Here is a 20364-nt window from a genome sequence, read left to right on the forward strand (position 1 = left end):
ACTTATGTTTTTATTGAAATCCCCCGTAATCTCACCTCAGTAAGATAATTAAATAGCAATTTATTAATACTGCGAATAAACTTTGTGATAATGAAAATTTATTCAAATTATTAAGTGTGACTTCTTCGCGGTGAGTGAGAATCGTGTGTGACAGAACAACAAACCAATGTGTTGATGATTTATCGATAATGTTTCAAAAAGCTTCAAATTTCGGATCTGATGAAGGCAACTGTGGACAAAAAGACTTTTTCAGAAGTAATGGCAAAACTATACCAAGGCCTATGTCGTGGTCCTTCCATGGAATGTTGGATTTGTCAATACGAGGAAATAGCATAAACATGGCATTGAAAAGAGTAAGTTTTTGTACATCTATACTGGAAATTTTTTGTTCATAAAACTAATTTTTGTTTTTTTTAATTTTTTTTTATTTTTATTTATTTTTTTTAACGCTTTTCTTTACTTCAATAGTTTGCAGACATATGCATTCGAGGGAACAATACACGAATAGTCAATAAACATTTTTTTTATGTTTATTAATTGTTTAAATAAAAAAAAACGATTTTAATGGAAAATGCTTAAATTCTCTTGTTTTTTACAATGTAGAAACTTGAAACTTTTACGGATTGTAGCTAATGATATGAACTATACATAATTTCACTTTTTACGTTAATTGTTTACGTTATGCTTCATAAATAAACAATAAAGTTTCAACATTTGAACGCTCATATATTTGTTTATACAAGGTGTCCCAAAAGTAGTGGAACGGTCGAATATTTCGCGAACTAAACATCGGATCGAAAAAATGAAAAATACTTGTTCAATCATTTTCAAAAATCTATCCAATGACACCAAACACCAACCCCCACTACACCCCCTGGTGGTGGGGTGGGGGTAACTTTAAAATATTGAATGGAAACCCCCAGTTTTTCTTGCAGATTTTAATTCTTTACGTAAAAGTTTTTTACGCAACTTTTATTCAAGACATTTTTTCGAACTGTGGATAGATGGCGCTATAATTGGGAAAAACGATTTATCCTGATACCATAGGTAAATTATAGAAACGGTCTAGTATCTCACGAAATGCACTTCCAAATGAGAAACTAAAAAACAGATTTTTAATCTTTTTTGAAAACCTTTCGAATAACACCAAACGTGACCCTCCAACCCACCCCCTGGAGGTGGTGTGGGGGTAACTTTAAAATCTTAAATAGCAACCCCCACTTTTTATTACAGATTCGGATCCGTCATGAAAAATTAAGCAACATTTTTTAGAATTGTAAATAGATGGCCCTTTAATTGGAAAAATACGATTTTTTAGCGCCATCTATCAAAAATTTTAAAAAATGTTTCAAATAAATGTTGCTTAATTTTTTATGACGAATCCAAATCTGCAATAAAAAGTGGGGTTGCTATTTAAGATTTTAAAGTTACCCTCCACCCCACCTCCAGGGGGTGGGCTGGAGGGTCATGTTTGGTGTTATTCGATAGGTTTTCGAAAAAGATTAAAAATCTGTTTTTTGGTTTCTCATTTGGAAGTGTATTTCGTGATTAGACCGTTTCTATAATTTACCTGTGGTATCAGGATAAATCGTTTTTCCCAATTATAGCGCCATCTATCCACAGTTCGAAAAAATGTCTTGAATAAAAGTTGCCTACTTTTACGTAACGAATCCAAATTTGCAAGAAAAACTGGGGGTTTCCATTTGAGATTTTAAAGTTACCCCCACCCCACCTCCAGGGGGTGTAGTGAGGATTGGTGCTTGGTGTCATTGGATAGATTTTTGAAAATGATTGAACACGTACTTTTCAGTTTTTCGATCCGATGTTTAGTTCGCGAAATATTCGACCGTTCCGCTACTTTTGGGACACCCTATATATAAATCGGCGTTTATTCGTGTCAAATTTCAATACAATACGAAACAAAACTTCAACCAAAACTGGAATTCAAAAAATTCGTGTTTTTATCGTAGTCTTAGAAAACCCACCGGTAGAGACGTTTTGTGCCACAATTAACATTAGAATTCGTTTTGTCGTATTAATTAATTAAACGCTTTTCTTTAGTTCAATCGTTTGGGTCAAATCTTTGGACGTTAATTTTACTGCCTTTTCTTCAATGCAAATGACTAAAAATTTGCAGACATATGCATTCGCGGGAACAATACACGAATAGTTAATAAAAAAATTTTTTGTTTATTAATTGTTTAAATAAAAAAAAAACGATTTTAACGGAAAATGCTTAAATTCTCTTGTTTTTTTCAGTGAAGAAATTTGAAACTTTTACAGATTGTAGCTAATTATATGAACTATACATAATTTCACTTTTTACGTTAATTGTTTACGTTATGATTCTTAAATAAACAATAAAGTTTCAAATTTTTTGCCGATTCCGACTACTTTTCATGTTTGTACAACATATATGTTTTATACATATATTTTAATAAACATGACGATATATTTTAATGTTTGAAAAGTGTAAGACTAAAAAGTAAAAAATGAAAAAAAAAATGAAAAAAATATTTTTAAGAAACGCTTTTTTTTTATTACGAGTGATAAAATTAAACATATAAAAAAATCAACTAAAGAGCAAAAAATAAAAAAAATTGAAAAAATCTAACACATTCGTTAAAGAAAAGGTGGTGCGAAAACCATTTATTCGATGAAGACGCGCCACGCTTTTATTTGTCGAATGTGTTAGATTTTTTCTATTTTTTTTATTTTTTGCTTTTTAGTTGATTTTTTTATAATATGTTTAATTTTAGTCACTCGTAACTAAAGAAAAGCGTTTCTTAAAAATATTTTTTTCATTTTTTTTATTATTTAATGGCATGGACTTTATGTCAATCTGCCAGTAACAACATGACTACTATATCAAGAAGAATAAACATTTTAAGACCGTAAGTCCATAAAATATCAATAACGAAGAAAAATTAGTTCAATAGCTGTTGAGACGTAATTTAAGAACTGAAATAACAAGATGGTACTAAGCTAAGGTAAGCTATTTATAGCCTCCTTTCAACATCATAATAATGTCCATTCTTAGATTTTTCTCAAATGACAATTTTAAAATTAACAGATGTCGATTTTTAAATGCAGCACCTAGAGACTTGCAACTTTTTGCACTGTGTTCAGAATGATCTCAGGAAAAAGTCTACCGTAGAAAAATTGGTGGAAATGCATAATTGCATTTTAAAGTGTATAAAATGCATCCAAAAGTGCATAAACATGTCAAAATAAGTGTATTAACGGTCAGATTTTAATACTAGGGGGTTTTTGGGATCGCCGAACACAAATACGCCATCAGAACCGACAACCGGAGCACCTGGTGCCCAGGTTCACTGCTGAGGCACTTCATCTGAAATTTCTAGGGTTTTAGGCACTAAATTAATGCAAACACATGAATCGGGGATTTTGGAGTCGATTAATAAGAATACGCCATCAGAACCCACCTCTGGTGCACCTGGTGGCCAAAACCCCTCCAAACTCCAGAAAATAACATGCCTTAGCAGTAACCTTGGGCACCAGGTAGTCCGGGGGTTGGTTCTGATATGGTATTCGTATTCATCGACCCCAAAAACCGCCTAGTAATCTATTTCCAAGCAGGGTTGGCAGGTTTAAACCAACATGCTTAAGGTTTACACCAACTGTTTTTTTTCTTAAAAAAACCAGTTAGTTTAAGTAAATCTGGTCTTTTTATTTTTATTTTTTTTTACTGAGCCTCCAAACTGGTGTTTTTATTTGAAGTTTTTACTACAGCTGCCGCAAATGAAAAGATTAAGATAAATAATTTCTATTTTTTTACTTTTGAACTTAGTTATTTTGAATATTATAACGTTTGATGATGTTTTTTTGTTATATTGATTTTTTGGGTGTGTAAATAAAAATAAAAGTTGTCTTAAGAGGAAACAGTAGCGATCAACAGGTAGCAACAAACGCGTTCCAAGATTGCGGCTCTAATTTTGAATATTTTGTCGAGATATTTGGCACACATATTCGTAATATAATAAAGAATGGCGGTACAGAGCCCAATTTCAGGAATATGTTGGTATGTGGAAATTACTCTACAACTAAATAAAATATTAAAAAAAGGAGCCTGTACCGCCATTAAGAAAGACAAAAAAATACACTTTCTTCAAATAAACTTTTTTATCCCATGCCTAGATTTTGTGTAATCTTGGAACTACTATATAACAAGAAATCGAACGTCACTGACTTGGCAACATTTCGCGCCTATGTGTATAAAAATTATTGTTTTTGATAGTATAAACGTCACTGTCAGTGTGGCGAATTACCGACGCACTGTTGCCTCACTTTTGAAAGTTCGCAGAACTTTCGCAATATTGGACCGCGTTTGTTGCCACCTGTTGATCGCTACTGTATCACCTTAATCATATTTTTCATTGTTTATTAGTTAATATTATAAAACAATATAAAGTTTTTAGACTTATTATACTTTGTATCAAAAAAACCTGGTTTAAACCAAATAAACCTGTTTTAAACCAAAAAAACCTAATTTTTTTGGTTTTTTTTTAAACCTTGGTTTTTGCCAACTCTGTTTCCAAGCATTCAAGGCCGAATGCAGTGACCATGGACATCAGCAGCTCTGGAGGTCAGTTCTGATGGCGTATTCGTGTTCAGTAACTCCAAAAACCCATCGAGTAATCTGGATCAATTTAGTGCCAAAATCCCTCGAGACTCCAGAAGATTACGTGACCCTAGACACTAGGTGCTCGGGGTGTCGGTTCTGATGACGTATTCGTTTTCAGCAACCACAAAGACCGCCCGAGTAATATATTTGCATCAATTTAACTCCGAAAACCCTCGCAACTCCAGAAAATGACGTGCCTTAGCAGTGACACTGCACCAGGTACTCCAAGGGTCGGTTCTGATGGCGTATTCGTTTCCAGCGACCCCAAAAACCTCCAAGTAATCTGCGTCAGTTTAGTGCCATAACCCTCGAACCTCCAGATGATGCACCTTAAACTACCTTAGCAGTGACTCTGGACACCAGGTGATCCGGTTGTCGGCTCTGATGTCGTATTCATCTTCAGTGACCCCAAAAACCCCCGAGTATCAAAATCTGGCCTTTAATACACTTATTTTGACATGTTTATGCACTTTTGGATGCATTTTAAAATGCAATTATGCATTTCCACCTATTTTTCTATTCTAGACTTTCTTCTGACAGCATCCTGAATACAGTGCAAAAAGTTGTAAGTCTCTATACTAACATCACCATAAAGATGCACTAGAAATAAACAAACCAATACACTTGAATGTTACGAGGAGCACTCCTAAATCATGATATACAAATAACCCAGTCGGGATAGCATTTGACCTTGCATTACGAGCTGCCCCAAATTTTATTTTTCTAATCTTTAGGGGGGGTCAATAGTAGTATAAATTTAAAATCTCGACTGAATTTGACCGTTGCGTTAGCCGCCATCTTGATTTTAAACGAGAACCGTTTTTGCTCAATATCTCCGCCATTTTCAACTTTCCGACAAAAGTGTAGAAACTGAAGTTATTGAAAATGCGATTTTCTATAATTTCTTTTATTATATTTTTTTTCGTGCAGTCGATATTTTCTGAGTTATGGGGAAATAGTGACAGTTAAAGCATAATTATTGATTTATTGAATTATCTCGTTTGTTATTAGTTTTACAACAAATTTGAACCTATACAAAACTGAAGAGAATTAAATTTTGTACAATTTTGATTTTTTTTCATTTTTTTGATAAAATCAATATTTAAGGTAGTACGTATGCGGTAAAGGCGCGAGCGTAAGACTTGATTGATTTTATAGCAATTGTTTTTGTTCAATATCTCCGCCATTTTCAACTTTTCGACAAAAAGTGTAAGGACTGAAATTGTTGCAATTACGATTTACTACGATTTTTCGAGAGAACCAGTGGCGGGTCTACGGGGGGAGGAGGAGGGGGAGAATGGGATAATTCCCCCCAACAGGGTCCAAAACTAAAAAAAAAAAAAAATGTTGAAATATTAAAATATGTTAACTAACATGAAACTTAATTATCGACAGACAAATTCGACCAATAAAACCCGCTAGTTAATAAAATTAAGTGAATTTAATGCATATAAGTTATTATTTATGTCGTTTATGTACTTAGTTTGGTTGGTGTTTCATTGGAAGTTTCAAAAATTGTATAAAATATAATTCTCTTTATTTTTGTTTATGTACAATTATGTCGTAAAGTTAATAATAAATGAGACAATTCAATAATTATGCTTCCCCTCCGCTTCCACTATTTTCCCCCTTAACTCGGAAAATATTGATCGCATAAAAAAATGTGGAACAAATTGTGTAGGAAATTGCGTTTCCAATAGTTCCTGCAGTTTTTGTCGAGAAGTTGAAAATGGCGGAGATATTAAGCAACAACGGTTCTCCTTTAAAATCAATATGGCGGCTAATGCAACCGAGAAATTCAGTCGAGATTTTAAATTTACACTACTATAGATACCCACAAGATAAAAGCGCACATCGGCATGAGGTAGACTTTGTTTCCTGATCTATTCCCTACTTACTCTGAAAATATCAAGTAAATCGATTAGTCCTGTCGTCAGTGGGGGTACAACGGCCTCCTTAATTCAGATGGACTTACCCAAGTTTTTTTTATGTATTTTGACCCGTAGAACACGAATTTTTTGGGTAACAGTCGATCCGGATGTCGATAAGATTGTTATAAACAAAGAACTTGAGGAATCACATAACAGCGATTTTTCGCAAAACAAAACATTGTTTTGTATTTTTTGGGTCATTCTAAGCAAAAAATGTTTTTACAAGTTTTTTCGTAGGATGCATAGTTTCCGACATAAACGCGGTTGAACTTTCAAAAAATCGAAATATTGCAATTTTTGAACCGGAATAACTTTTGATTGAAAAATAAAATAGCAATTCTGCTTACCGCATTTGAAAGTTCAAGTCAAATTCTATCGGTCTTGATTACTTTCATTGCTAAAAATTAATTTTTTTATTGTTAAACAAAGCTATAAACACATAGTGATTGAATGATGTTTTTCAATGCATTTCCCATTTGAAATCGAACGAGTAGGCGCGCATACAGAATTTCTACGTAGATTACGTACATTAAAACGCATGCATTGGGCACGGGAAACACTATGTGTTTATGGCTTTGTTTGGCAAATAAAAACTTAATTTTTAGCAATGCAAATAACCAAAACCGATAAAATTTGACTTGAACTTTCAAATGCAGTAAGCAGAATTCCTATTTTATTTTTTAATCAAAAGTTATTCGGGTTCAAAAATTGCACTTTTTCGATTTTTTGAAAGTTCAATCGCGTTTATCTCTAAAACTATGCATCCTACGAAAAAACTTTTTTTGTAGGCCAAAAAAAGGCCATTTTTTGCTGAGAATCACCCAAAAAATACAAAAAAATGTATTGTTTTGCGAAAAATCGCTGTTATGTAATTTCTTAAGTTCTTTGTTTATAACAATCTTATCGACATCCGGATCGACTGTTACCCAAAAAATTCGTATTCTACGGGTCAAAATACATAACAAAAACTTACGTAAGTCCATCTGAATTAAGGAGGCCGTTGTACCCCCCCTGGCGACAGGACTAGATGTAGTAGGATGGAATTCGGAGCCAAATATCCTCATTGACTGCCCTATTTGTGTATTTATCACAATTGAAAGAAAATGACAAACTACTATTTTTGTTGAAATCAGAACAACAACAAATAATATTTATGTAAATCGGTATAATTATATCAGTTGGTTTTTCCTATGAATCAATAAAATGTTTTTAATAATTAAATAATTTAACCAGATGTTTGATCTTGTCTCAAATTGTCATAATTATAGGTATAGTACTATTATACAGTGCGTCCATAAAGTAACGCATAAATTCATTATTTCGTAAACCGGCGACAGTGAGGAAAAATCCCGAAACAGGTCGATTTATTTTTTTAAATTACTAGTTTTTGGCGTATAATTCATACTAGTGGCGTCATCTATCTGGGCGGGATGACGTAATCAATGATTTTTTTAAATGGGAGTAGGGGTCATGTGATAGCTCATTTACAAGGGTATTCAATTATCTATTCAGTAATATAAACCTTAATATAATTATTTATACGGGGTGTCCAAAAAAATATTTTATTAATTAAATTTATTGACACACAAAGATGAATGTATGTAATTTATTTAATTCTAAATACATTTTACTGCTGCCAGGAAACAGAAAAATTAATTATTTGAAAAATGAACATTGATTTTCGCTTAAACGAAATGTTCAAACTGCCGAGAGGCATGTTAGTAGCAGCTTTAACATTGAATTTAATCCAAAAACAATATTTATTTGTCACATAAACACATTTTTTCCTATTTTCTGAAAACAGTAAAATGTATTTTAAAATAAATAAATTACATACATTCTTCTTTTTCTCTCAATTAATTTAAATAATTTTTTTTGAACACCATGTATAAATAATTATGTTAATGTTTATACTACTGAATAGAGAATTCAATACCCTTTTAATTGAGCTATTCATCAATATCACATGACCTCTATTTATCATTTAAAAATCATCGATTACGTCATCACGGCCAGATGGATGACGTCAGTAGTATGATATATATGCCAAAAAGTGGCAATTTAAAAATAAAAATCGACCTGTTTCGGGATTATTCCTTAAAGTCGCCGGTTTACGAAATAATGAATTTATGCGTTACTTTATGGACGCACTGTATACAGACACTTGGTGTTTCTTTGAAATATAGCGACTTATTTCTACTTAAAATGTATATTGTTCATTTAGATTATTAATATTATCGAATAAAGTACTGGTATCTATTTAATTTTCATAATGACACTCTCTCTCTCCTGTCGTTTCCCCATTACTGAGGATCATGATTTCTTCCAATATGTATTCCTAACAATGTTTCTCCATTGGTCTCTATCTTCAGCTGCTCTAAGAGCTTCGCAGAATGAGTTTCCAGGTGAATTTTTTATTTGGTCAGACCATCTAGTTGGTGATCGTCCTCTTGATCTTCTCCCCGGAACGTTGTCCAGTAAAGACCGTTTTGGAGTGTAATTTTCATGGGCAACTCCGAATTGCATGAAAATTTGGATTTAGGTTCTACTTACCCTTCACTTCAATGTTGAATTTGTGCCGTTGGTTGCTTTTACTTGGGGGGTGATAGTCACCCCTTCTCGGGGGTGAAAAAACCCCGAGATGAAATTGATAAATTTACTGATTATAAGCAACTTTCGTCCTATAGAGTTTTTTATGTAAGTCAATATTTTTCGACTTACTTGCGATTGAAAATGTTTATTTCTCGACAAAAAACTACGTTTTCAGACGGTCATTTTTAGCCGAAATGTAGCTTAGAAAAAAAAAAAAAACGAAAAAAGGGTGTATCAGTGAAGTCTATAAACCTAGTAAAAGCAAAGTTGTAGCTCATGAAAAATACGTTCTTATTCGTCTAATTCCAAATCGAATATTTCAACGTGAAATCACCGAAAAATTAAGCAATTTTCGGGAAAAACTTATTAACATTTTTTAAAGTAAAAAAAAGCTTTATCTTCATTTTTTACAAAAGTTTCTAGCATCAAAATAAACGGGTTACCCTGAAAAAAAAGTTGGGCCTTTTTTTTTGGTAAAAAAAATCGTGAAAATCTCCCTCTAAATAAAATTAATCGTTACCGCTTTACCATTTACTTTAAATATGTGTATTGTTTATATGATCTGTGGGTTTGACAGATTTGACGTGCTTATTTTGGAAAAAAATTGGTTTTATAGTAAACGACACCTTAGGGTAAATGGGTTTAGGATTATATATTTATAGTAAAAAAATAGTTTTTTTAAATTTTGGAAAAATTTCTTTTTTTCAAAATAACTTAAAAAGTATTAGTGATACGAAAAATCTCAGACTAAAAAAAATGTAGGTTTTGCTGTTTTACATATGCTAGTTTCATTTTGTTTTTATGTAAGACAAAAATTGATTAAGATATGACTGTTCAAAGTTTGCATACACTCGTGATTAGCGACTCGTTCAAGCCCTTTTAACTATAACCCTTTCAAAAATAAGCACTTTAAACCGATGAAACTGACAGATCATATAAAAAATCAGTAAATTGTTTGTAAAGCGGTAACGATTAATTTCATTTGGGAAGCTAAACACAGGGAGATTTTCATTTCTTTTACCAAAAAATGGGGCCAACTTTATTTTGAGCGTAACTCGCTTATTTTTAATGCTAGAAACTTTTGTAAACAATTAAAATAAAGCTGTTTTTTAACACTTTAAAAAAGTTTAAATGGATTTTCCCGAAAAGTGCTTAATTTTTTTTATTATTTCACGATGAAATATTCGCTTTGGAATTGAACGAATAAAAACGTATTTTTCATGAGCTAAAACTATTTTTTTCGATAAAATATTTACTTCTTGAGTTATTTGCGAAAAACCGTCTGAAAACGTAGTTTTTTTGTCGAAAAATAAACTTATCCAATCGCAAATAACTCAAAAAGTATTGACTTACATAAAAAACGAGCGAAAGTTGCTTATAATCAGTCAATTTATCCATTTTAGGGCTTATCTTGAACGTATGTTTTTTTAACCCCGAGAAGGGGTGATCATCACCCCCCAAGTCAAAAGCCACCAACGGCACAAATTCAACTTTGAAGTGGAGGGTAAGTAGAACCTAAACCCAAGTTTTTATGCAATTCGGAGTTGACCCTGAAAATTACACGGTATCGCCGTTTATCCCATTCATTTACTGGGCTAATAATGTTTATTGGCTAGACGAACTTTGTTTTTATGATACGTAAGTTTTTTGCGTGTTTAGTTTCAAAGGAATTTTAAAAAATAAACCGGTACAAACAGAATAAACCTAAATTTATGTAAGCACACGTTTCTAAGTACTTCCACCAAGGACGTGCATTATTTATGAGTTTTTATTATTTTAACCCTTATTTCTTTGTGATATTCATACACACGTAAATTTTTATAGTGGCATTTTATATTTATGGATGTTTCACTCGTATGTATAGTCCTGTCGCCAGTGGGGGGTACAACGGCCTCCTTAATTCAGATGGAATTACCCAAGTTTTTTTATGTATTTTGACCCGTAGAACACGAATTTTTTGGGTAACAGTCGATCCGGATGTCGATAAGATTGTTATAAACAAAGAATTTGAGGAATCACATAACAGCGATTTTTCGCAAAACATAACATTTTTTTGTATTTTTTGGGTCATTCTAAGCAAAAAATGTTTTTACAAGTTTTTTCGTAGGATGCATAGTTTTCGACATAAACGCGGTTGAACTTTCAAAAAATCGAAAAATTGCAATTTTTGAACCCGAATAACTTTTGATTGAGAAATAAAATAGCAATTCTGCTTGCCGCATTTGAAAGTTCAAGTCAAATTTTATCAGTTTTGATTACTTTCATTGCTAAAAATTATTTTTTTTATTGTTAAACAAAGCTATAAACACATAGTGATTGATGTTTTCAATGCATTTCTCATTTGAAATCGAACGAGTAGGCCCGCATACAGACAATTTCTACGTAGATTACGTACATTAAAACGCATGCATTGGGCACGGGAAACACTATGTGTTTATGGCTTTGTTTAACAAATAAAAAGTTAATTTGCGTCATCACGCCCAGATGGATGACGTCACTAGTATGATATACAGTATGTCCCTGTAAGTTGTATCCATATGGAAAACTTTTTTATTATTAATTTTACGAAAAAAAGTTATTCTTCATAAAAATCTCTGCTTGGTCCAAAACCTAAAGTTTAACCATCAAATATCAAATTTTTTGAATATTATACGAGGTATGTCAAAAAGTTTGAATTTCACTCAAGAGTAAAGTAGCATTATTTTTCACAATATTGAAAATTGCTATTATGGAAAGTTGTTTGGAATTAAAAACTATATTCTAGTATGCAATTACAGTGGAACCCCGATAAGTCGGCCCCCGATAACCCGGAAGTCCGGCTAACCCGGACCGAATTTCGTCAGACAAACATTTCAACAATAAAAATGTATGTAATATAATATTTGAAAGATAATGTGTACCTCATGGCGCACGGCGGCAGAGCGACGTTCATTGTCTCGGATTATCGGAAACAACAGGCACCTGTATTCCTTTATTTATTTCAAACTGCCTTAGCATTGTTCAAAAAAGACTAAAAGACTATTTAAAAAATTCTTTTTTAAACAATGGTCTTAGTCTCCACTGTTCTTAAATAACATAACATTGTTCCGATTGTGACCGTATTGTGTGTAGTATTACAGTCGTATTTTTCGCATGAGTTTTTTACCAAGAAATGAACAATGCTCTATACAACTATACGTAACTTAGATGTGTACTGTGCATATATATTTCATGTTATTTCAATTATAACGGATTTTATCTGTAAGTATACCGTATTTTATTAATTTTCACCATATTCTCCGGCTAACCCGGATTTTCGATAACCCGGATCGGCCGCGGTCCCGATTAATCCGAGTTATCGAGGTTCCACTGTACTTACATCCTTCTAATAATCAAAAAATATGAATTTCGCTCAAGAGTAAAATACGTTTATTTTTCACAATAGCAAAAATTGTTATTATGAAAAGTTATTTAGAATTAAAAACTATGTTTCATTATGTAATTACATCCTTTTAATTGAAATATTCTGAACTATAAAGGTACTTTACTTTTGATCTAAATTTATCTTTTTTGACATACCTCGTATAAAATTGATAAAACTTCATATAAGATAGTTGTATTTTAGGTTTTAGACTATCCAGAACTTTTTATGAAGAATCACTTTTTTTCGTAAAATTAATAATAAAAGAGTTATCAGAATTGAAATAACTGAAAATAATGTTAGTTATCCATAATTTTTCAAAAACATTTTTTTTTTCAATTAGAAGGATGTAATTGCATATTAGAATATAGTTTTTAATTCCAAACAACTTTTCATAATAGCAATTTTCAATATTGAGAAAAATAAAGCTACTTTACTCTTGAGTTAAATTCAAACTTTTTGACATACCTCGTATAATATTCAAAAAAATTGATATTTGATGGTTAAATCTTAGGTTTTGGACCATGCAGAGCTTTTTATAAAGAATAACTTTTTTCTGTAAAATTAATAATAACAAAGTTTTCCATATGGATACAACTTACAGGGACATACTGTATATGCCAAAAAATTATAATTTAAAAAATAAAAATCGACCTGATTCGTAATTTACCTCCAGAGTTGCCCATTCTCGAGAAAATGAATTGATTCCAACTCAAACGTCCTCACAGTACCTATAACTTCAGAGACTTATAACTTAAAACCATGATTTTTTGGAGCTACACGCCCATTGAGTCTTTTGTTCGACACACCAAGGACTACCAGAACCCAAAGTTTTAGAGCATTTGACAGAGAGCCATTTCCCATAAGGTTTCTGCGGGGTCCTTTAATTTGACGTAATTTGCAATACATTTTTGGAGATTTTTATGGTTTTAAGTTATTTTTCGGTTGTAACTACAATTCTTAGCGAGTTTAACAAGATAAATGTAGTACACCTTTTTTAAGTAAAATTATTAACAGAATAAAAGTTTTGATTCAAAAAGTATGTAGAGTGGGTAATAAAAAAAATTGAATCTATAAAATGAGCGCTGACAGGCGTATGTGGCGCCCTCTGGTTAATACATTATTTTTAGTGGCGAATTTAGAGTTCTTGTCCCAAAAAACCCCAGCTTACCAAATTTCGTGTTGTTATACCATGCCTGTCAGGAAATATTCAAGAATAAAAATAAAATAAAAGTTTAACTTTGACACCCTGTATTTCGGTTATTATCAACCTGTGTACTAAGGTAAGTTAGCTTAAATCGACCTATTTTAAGCTCAGGAATCTAAGGTTAAGCTATGGCCCATTCTTTACCAAACACCCTATATACATAACGACATATTATAATTAAGAGGAAACAGTAGCGATCAACAGGTAGCGAAAACGCGTTCCAAGATTGCGGCTGTAATTTTGAATATTTTTTCGAGATATTTGGCACACGTATTCGTAATATAATAAAGAATGGCGGTACAGAGCCCAATTTGAAAAATATATTAATATGTGGAAATTACTCTGTAATTAAATACAATATTAAAAAAAAGAGCCTGTACCGCCATTAAGAAGAACAAAAAAATACACTTTCTTCAAATAAATTTTTTTATTCGATGCCTAGATTTTGTGTCATTTTGGAACTACTAAAATTTTTTATTTCATTAGCCCTCCGTTAGGCGCGTGGTCTACAATCGTAGACCACTCTCCTTTAAGTTGTCGCCAATTGCATAAAACTGCACATACGCCCCCATCCCGCTTAGTAGCTGTCACTAATACTTCCAACTTACTCTTCAGTTTGCTAAACGCCGCCGATCTGTTTGCATTATTTTTTTACCATTATTCAAAGAGCACTGGTCTACAACCGTAGACCACGCGACTAAGCGCGTTCCAGTTTTTAGTTGTATATATAAAGCTAATATGTAGCCTGCTGTGTATATAAAGCTAATAACATAAATGAAAATGTTTCAAGAAGCGACTTCATTGAAAACTTAGCAGGGGAACTAATCAAACAGCAAATTGAATATGGATCAACTATGCCTTCCCTGCTAAGAGAACTTAGACGACGAGCTCGCGTACTGCTCGGAGTTCAAGAAGTCGTACCCCCTTCCCCTAATATTCCAACAAATTACGTGGGACGAAGTTGTATTTGTGCATGAATTTGCAATATGTCAACAAGAAGGGCATGCCAAAGATGTGACACATTTGCATTTAAGGATCATTTTGGGGATATTTGCACTGAATATTTGACGGACTAAAATTGTGCCACTTTGACCATTTAATAGTTTTGTTCTTTTTTTACTTTTTAGTTCTATTCTTTATTATTTATCCCTATTGGTCATTCTATAAGTTCAAAGATAAAAAATATTTTGTGTTTTTTACTAAATTGAGCTTATTTTTGTGACCATTTTCATTTACTTGCGAATAAAGACCCAAAAAATCATGACTTGGTTTTTAATTTTACCACTGTCAAAATGAGAAAAGCCAAGGAAGAAAACATATCTAACATCAAAGTGCGAACATAAATAAACATGTTATTAACCACTAATTTGTTAATTTTGCCAAAATCCGGTATTATACGACAAAAAACTATTGGTCTACGATCGTAGACCACGCGCCTAAGCTTGTCAGCAATAACGACGCGCCTAACGTAGGGTTAGTAGTTCCAAAATGACACAAAATCTAGGCATCGGATAAAAAAGTTTATTTGAAGAAAGTGTATTTTTTTGTTCTTAATGGCGGTACAAGCTCGTTTTTTTTAATATTGTATTTAATTACAGAGTAATTTCCACTTATTAATATATTTTTCAAATTGGGCTCTGTACCGCCATTCTTTATTATATTACAAATACGTGTGCGTGTGCCAAATATCTCGAAAAAATATTCAAAATTACAGCCGCAATCTTGGAACGCGTTTTGGCTACTTGTTGATCGCTACTGTATCACCTTAACTATTTAGATGGGAAATAAGCCACAATTAAATTGATAAAATAAATTTATTAACGTTTCGACGCCCAAATCGGGTGTCATTGTCAAAATACAAAATACTACTAGATTAAACAAAAATGTTGTTGCTTAGTAAAAAATTCTTCTAATAATTTATTTAATCTGACTCATTTATATCAGCAATTCAGACATATATTATACATTTTAAAGTAGAAGACTTTAAAATGATATTGCCAATATTTATGAGTTCCGTTCCTGGGACGACTTTACTGAAAGATAGTTCATTCGATTACAAGAAATCAACCCCAACCCAAGAATATCCGTCACAAAAATATCATAGCATGTGATCTGTCTTTAAAAAACAACCAAATGCAACGGTGACAGTAAAATTCCCATCTAAATAGTTAATTATAAAAATTAATAGAAAAAGACTGTTTGACTTGTACACACTTCTATATAAATCTAAACGGGAACTGGTGTATGTTTTCAAAAGACTGATAGTGTGTAAATAAATTTATTAAATCAGCTAAGTACTTTCAGCATATTAATGCCATCATCAGAGCTATCCTATAAAAAGACTAAGTTGAAAAATCTTATTCATAAAAAATTATAAAGTGAAACTTACGTCTTATAGGTGTAAAAACCTCAAAAGAAGAGAAAACTTCGAACAAACACATTCTTTAGTTTTAGCTCAGGAATCTAAGGTTAAGATTTAGCTTTTAGGGTAAACCCTAACCAGTGGTTATATCTCTGGGTTTATTTTAAACTAAAGAATGTGTTTGTTCGAAGTTTTCTCTTCTTTTGAGGTTTTTACACCTATAAGACGTAAGTTTCACTTTATAATTTTTTATGAATAAGATTTTTCAACTTAGTCTTTTTATAGGATAGCTCTGATGATGGCATTAATATGCTGAAAGTACTTAGCTGATTTAATAAATTTATTTACACACTATCAGTCTTTTGAAAACATACACCAGTTCCCGTTTAGATTTTTAATTATAAAAATGCCATAAGGAAATAGCTTCAGAACGACATATTTTATATCTTAGATATAATTCAATTAAAAAATTTTTTTAAGCAAAACATTTTTTCAAAATTTCTTCTTAGGTGAATTCTGAGATACCCGTTACGAAGGCTAATGACAAACTTTTTATTATTTTGATATTTTGGATTCTAAGCAAGAATTTTAAAGTCTTCGAAATGTTGACCCCAATGTCTAACAATCTACATTAAGTTTCATCATTATTCCGTTACATTGTTATAAAGTGAGCTATTGAAAAAATCCATAAATAAAATACCTACGGATACCGTAGGTACTTATCATGATTCATTACCATCGAAACCACAATAGTTACTACACTCCGTTATAAAATTATTCCATTTTATCGGGTGTTGTTAAAGCGAATACCATATTATACCAGTTCATGTTTTGTAAATGAAGATATTTTAAATTCAAACCTTATCTGCTTAGTTGGTTGACTGTTACGTTGGCCTATTTAAAAACACATTTGTACAATAACGACGAATATCGTATTTTTAGAAGGGACAAAAACTTGAACATGTTTACATAATAAATAATTTGTTCAACAAATTATGGCAATAAGACAAAGCTTATTTTACGTTGTACGTCATTCATAACAATGTTAGACCTATCTGTCATACCTATAGGTCTGGATCCCCCGTATGAAAAAAAAGTGGATTAATAGCAAGCTGAAAATTTGTTAATAGCTTAAGCGTGTCTAGTCGGACAAACTTTGATGGACGGGAACACTGGAACAGGGGAAGTTGTAATTGTGGAACAGGCTAAAAATTTGGAACGGTCAGACCACGAAAACGTCACATGTATTTTGTCCGACAGAACTTCCAATTGATTTGTTACCCTTTCATTAAACTCTCATGCAAAAATCAGACTGTTACTTATCATCTGTCAAAATTCCTGTCATTTGACATATTCTACGTGTTCCACTCATTATTCGCGGTGTGCAAGTACTTGGAAAGGGAAACGAGAAACGACCGTGCGCGAGTCGCGGAGAAATATTGCAACTATCTTAAATAATTCATATTGTCAATTGAAACTGTCAAATTGACGTATATTTCATACCTTCTGTCATTGAAGCAGAAAAATTATATATTGCTCCACAATATTGATATGATATGCAATTATTATTAAAGGTAAATTTAATTAATTGTATTTTGCTTGAAGTAATGAATTTTAATAACTAATTTTATTTACTACATACAATTGTTTATGTTTGCATAACATAACCTGCATCTTATTTTTTCTTCTTATTATTTTTTTGGACTATGGCCTTGACAATTATCCAGCAACCAGGACTAAAATAATTGGCCAATATAATTAAAAGTGCGAATAAAAGTACAGAGCGTAGAAATAGAGGTCGCTTTGCCGAACTTGCACGGTCCCAATAGTTCCCATTTGGTGATAGCCTGATTTTTGCATGAGAGTTTAATGAAAGGGTAACAAATCAATTGGAAGTTCTGTCGGACAAAATGCATGTGACGTTTTCGTGGTCTGACCGTTCCAAATTTTTAAACTGTTCCACAATTAAAACTTCCCCTGTTCCAGTGTTCCCATACATCAAAGTTTGTCCGACTAGACACCCTCAAGCTATTAACAAATTTTCAGCTTGCTATTAATCAACGTTTTTTTCATACGCGGGATCCAGATCTAATATAATAAACTAGAAAAAACATTTGACAAGGTACAGCACGATAAACTAATGAATACCTTAAAACTGAAAAACATTGACAGCCACGACATCAGAGTAATTTCAAACCTCTACTGGAACCAGAAAGTCAAAATAAGAATTGAGGATCAAATGTCGGAAGAAATAGACATTTTTCAGGGTGTAAGACAGGGCTGTATATTGTCACCCCCCCCCACTACTGATGTTTATTAATATACAGGGTATTTGGTAAAGAATGGGCCATACGTTAACCTTAGATTCCTGAGATTAAAATATGTCGATTTAAGCTAACTTACCTTAGTACAAAAGTTGATGGTCCAATCGTGGATCGTCACGAAATAGTGAAGAGTACATTTAAGCGTTGGGGGAGTCCGTTATACAACATGTAAACTAATGTTTATGAAAAAAAAAACAAAAGATGTAGATCTTTGAAACACACTCAGTGATCAAAAGATCCACAGGTACTGGTTTGGACGGCCACTCGTACGAAAACAAACAAATGAAATAGAGAATGTTTTTTTTTTTTTGTGTTTGGATTTAAAAAAAAACATTTCTAAGAGCTGGTGTTTGAATCTTCGATTCTATTCAAAAAAATTTTCCCAGCCCGAAGTAGTGGATGTGTGAATTGTTCGTAAGGGGATTTTTCCGCATTCTCTATTTCATTTGTATGTAAACTAATTTTATTAAAATCTTTAACAATGATATTAACTAACATCGATTTTAAGTACGTTTGAATGTGCAAATAATTGTTAAAATAAATAAATAAATTTTGTAAATCAATTGTAAAAAAAATCGTAAAATAAAAGAATATTACTTATTCCATTTTAAAAATATTAAAAATTTAAAGTCTAGTCTACAGTACCGCTCACTGTACCACTTTTTTTTAACTTTAAGAACTAAATTGGTAGCCTTATTTCTATCCAAATTAATAATTATATAGAGGAAATTTTTTTGTTTTCAATATTCTGGTTGCCGTTCATTTAAATTTCCAATTACATACGTGTTACTTCCCTATTGAATATTTCACTGTTGAGCGACTGGCGTTCTCATTACTTTTTTGTGTTAGGACATAAATAAGTTCACGTGGATAAATCAAATATCTATTTATTGTATAGTTACTGTTTTAGTTTTAATAGTACATATTATATTTGTTATACAAGGATACAACGAACCATGAAAACGTGTATAAAACGTGCACTTTGTATTTAAAAGCAATAAAGTGTCACTGTTGGTTTATTTGACCATGACAAATCGTTGGAGCTTCAGTTGTGGCCATAAAGGACCAAAATAATGACAATTGATCTTCTTGAGTATAGGCCACACCATCACACTATCATTGGACCAAGAGCTAGCAACGTCGGAAAAACAAGTATTTTAAGACAACTGGTTCTTTAACATATTATTCCCTATGCTTCCTCGAACACCGTACCGGCTATCTGGCTACTGATACAGGTTGCGTTCATTACTGCGCAGCACACTTGTACAGGTAAATATATCGAATTTAAAAATATTTTAAGACGAAAAAATTTTTTTATCATTACTTTTTAAACATTATTAGAAATATGAATTATAATTGCCAGACATTTCTGTGGTTTAAACAGTAATGACACAAAAATTTTACGTCTTAAAATAATTTTAAATTCAATATACAGGGTGATTGATTAGTGTATGATAAAGCTTAGTAGATCCGCTATAGTAATAGATAGCAATACAAGTTAATAACAAAAATTGTAGCCAACTTTGAGCTTCACATTACAAAATTAGTGACAGACCAAACTTATGTTTTTTTTAAATGAATCACCCTATATTTTATTTTATATTCGCAATCCTCTTAACTTCCCCATCACAAAAATATAAAGGTTTGTTATGTTATATAGGGCTTTTACAAAGTTATAACCAATTTTTTATGAATATCGTAACAAGTTCAGCTCCCTGTTTAAATAAAAATAGGCACAACAGCAATGGTTTATTAGTGCCATATTTTTTGTTGATTGTGAAAATTTTTAAGAATTGTTGATATTGCTAATTTTCTTTATATCGAATACAGGGTAAGTCAAAACGCAAATATATTCTTTTCTCAGAAATTTTAAATGGAACACCCTGTATTTTATATCACTATT

The 20364-nt window shown here is 32.0% G+C and overlaps 1 protein-coding gene across 4 annotated transcripts in view; it reads left to right on the top strand.

The window, feature by feature from the left end:
* The window catches only part of LOC114333525 (serine/threonine-protein kinase 26), a 136687-nt gene that overhangs the window by 42283 nt on the left and 74040 nt on the right, over positions 1-20364 (top strand). For 2 of the 4 annotated variants that reach the window (XM_050648124.1, XM_050648125.1), the window contains one exon: positions 41-353. The exons of 1 other annotated variant lie outside the window; for it this stretch is intronic. In XM_050648124.1, coding sequence (XP_050504081.1) covers positions 189-353 — 165 coding nt within the window. In that variant the 5' untranslated portion in view covers positions 41-188. The remainder of the gene's footprint in view (positions 1-40; positions 354-20364) is intronic. One more of the 4 variants, XM_050648126.1, reaches the window with a different exon arrangement.

Source organism: Diabrotica virgifera, chromosome 4 (genome assembly GCF_917563875.1).
Source record: "Diabrotica virgifera virgifera chromosome 4, PGI_DIABVI_V3a".
NCBI classification, from domain to species: domain Eukaryota; kingdom Metazoa; phylum Arthropoda; class Insecta; order Coleoptera; family Chrysomelidae; genus Diabrotica; species Diabrotica virgifera.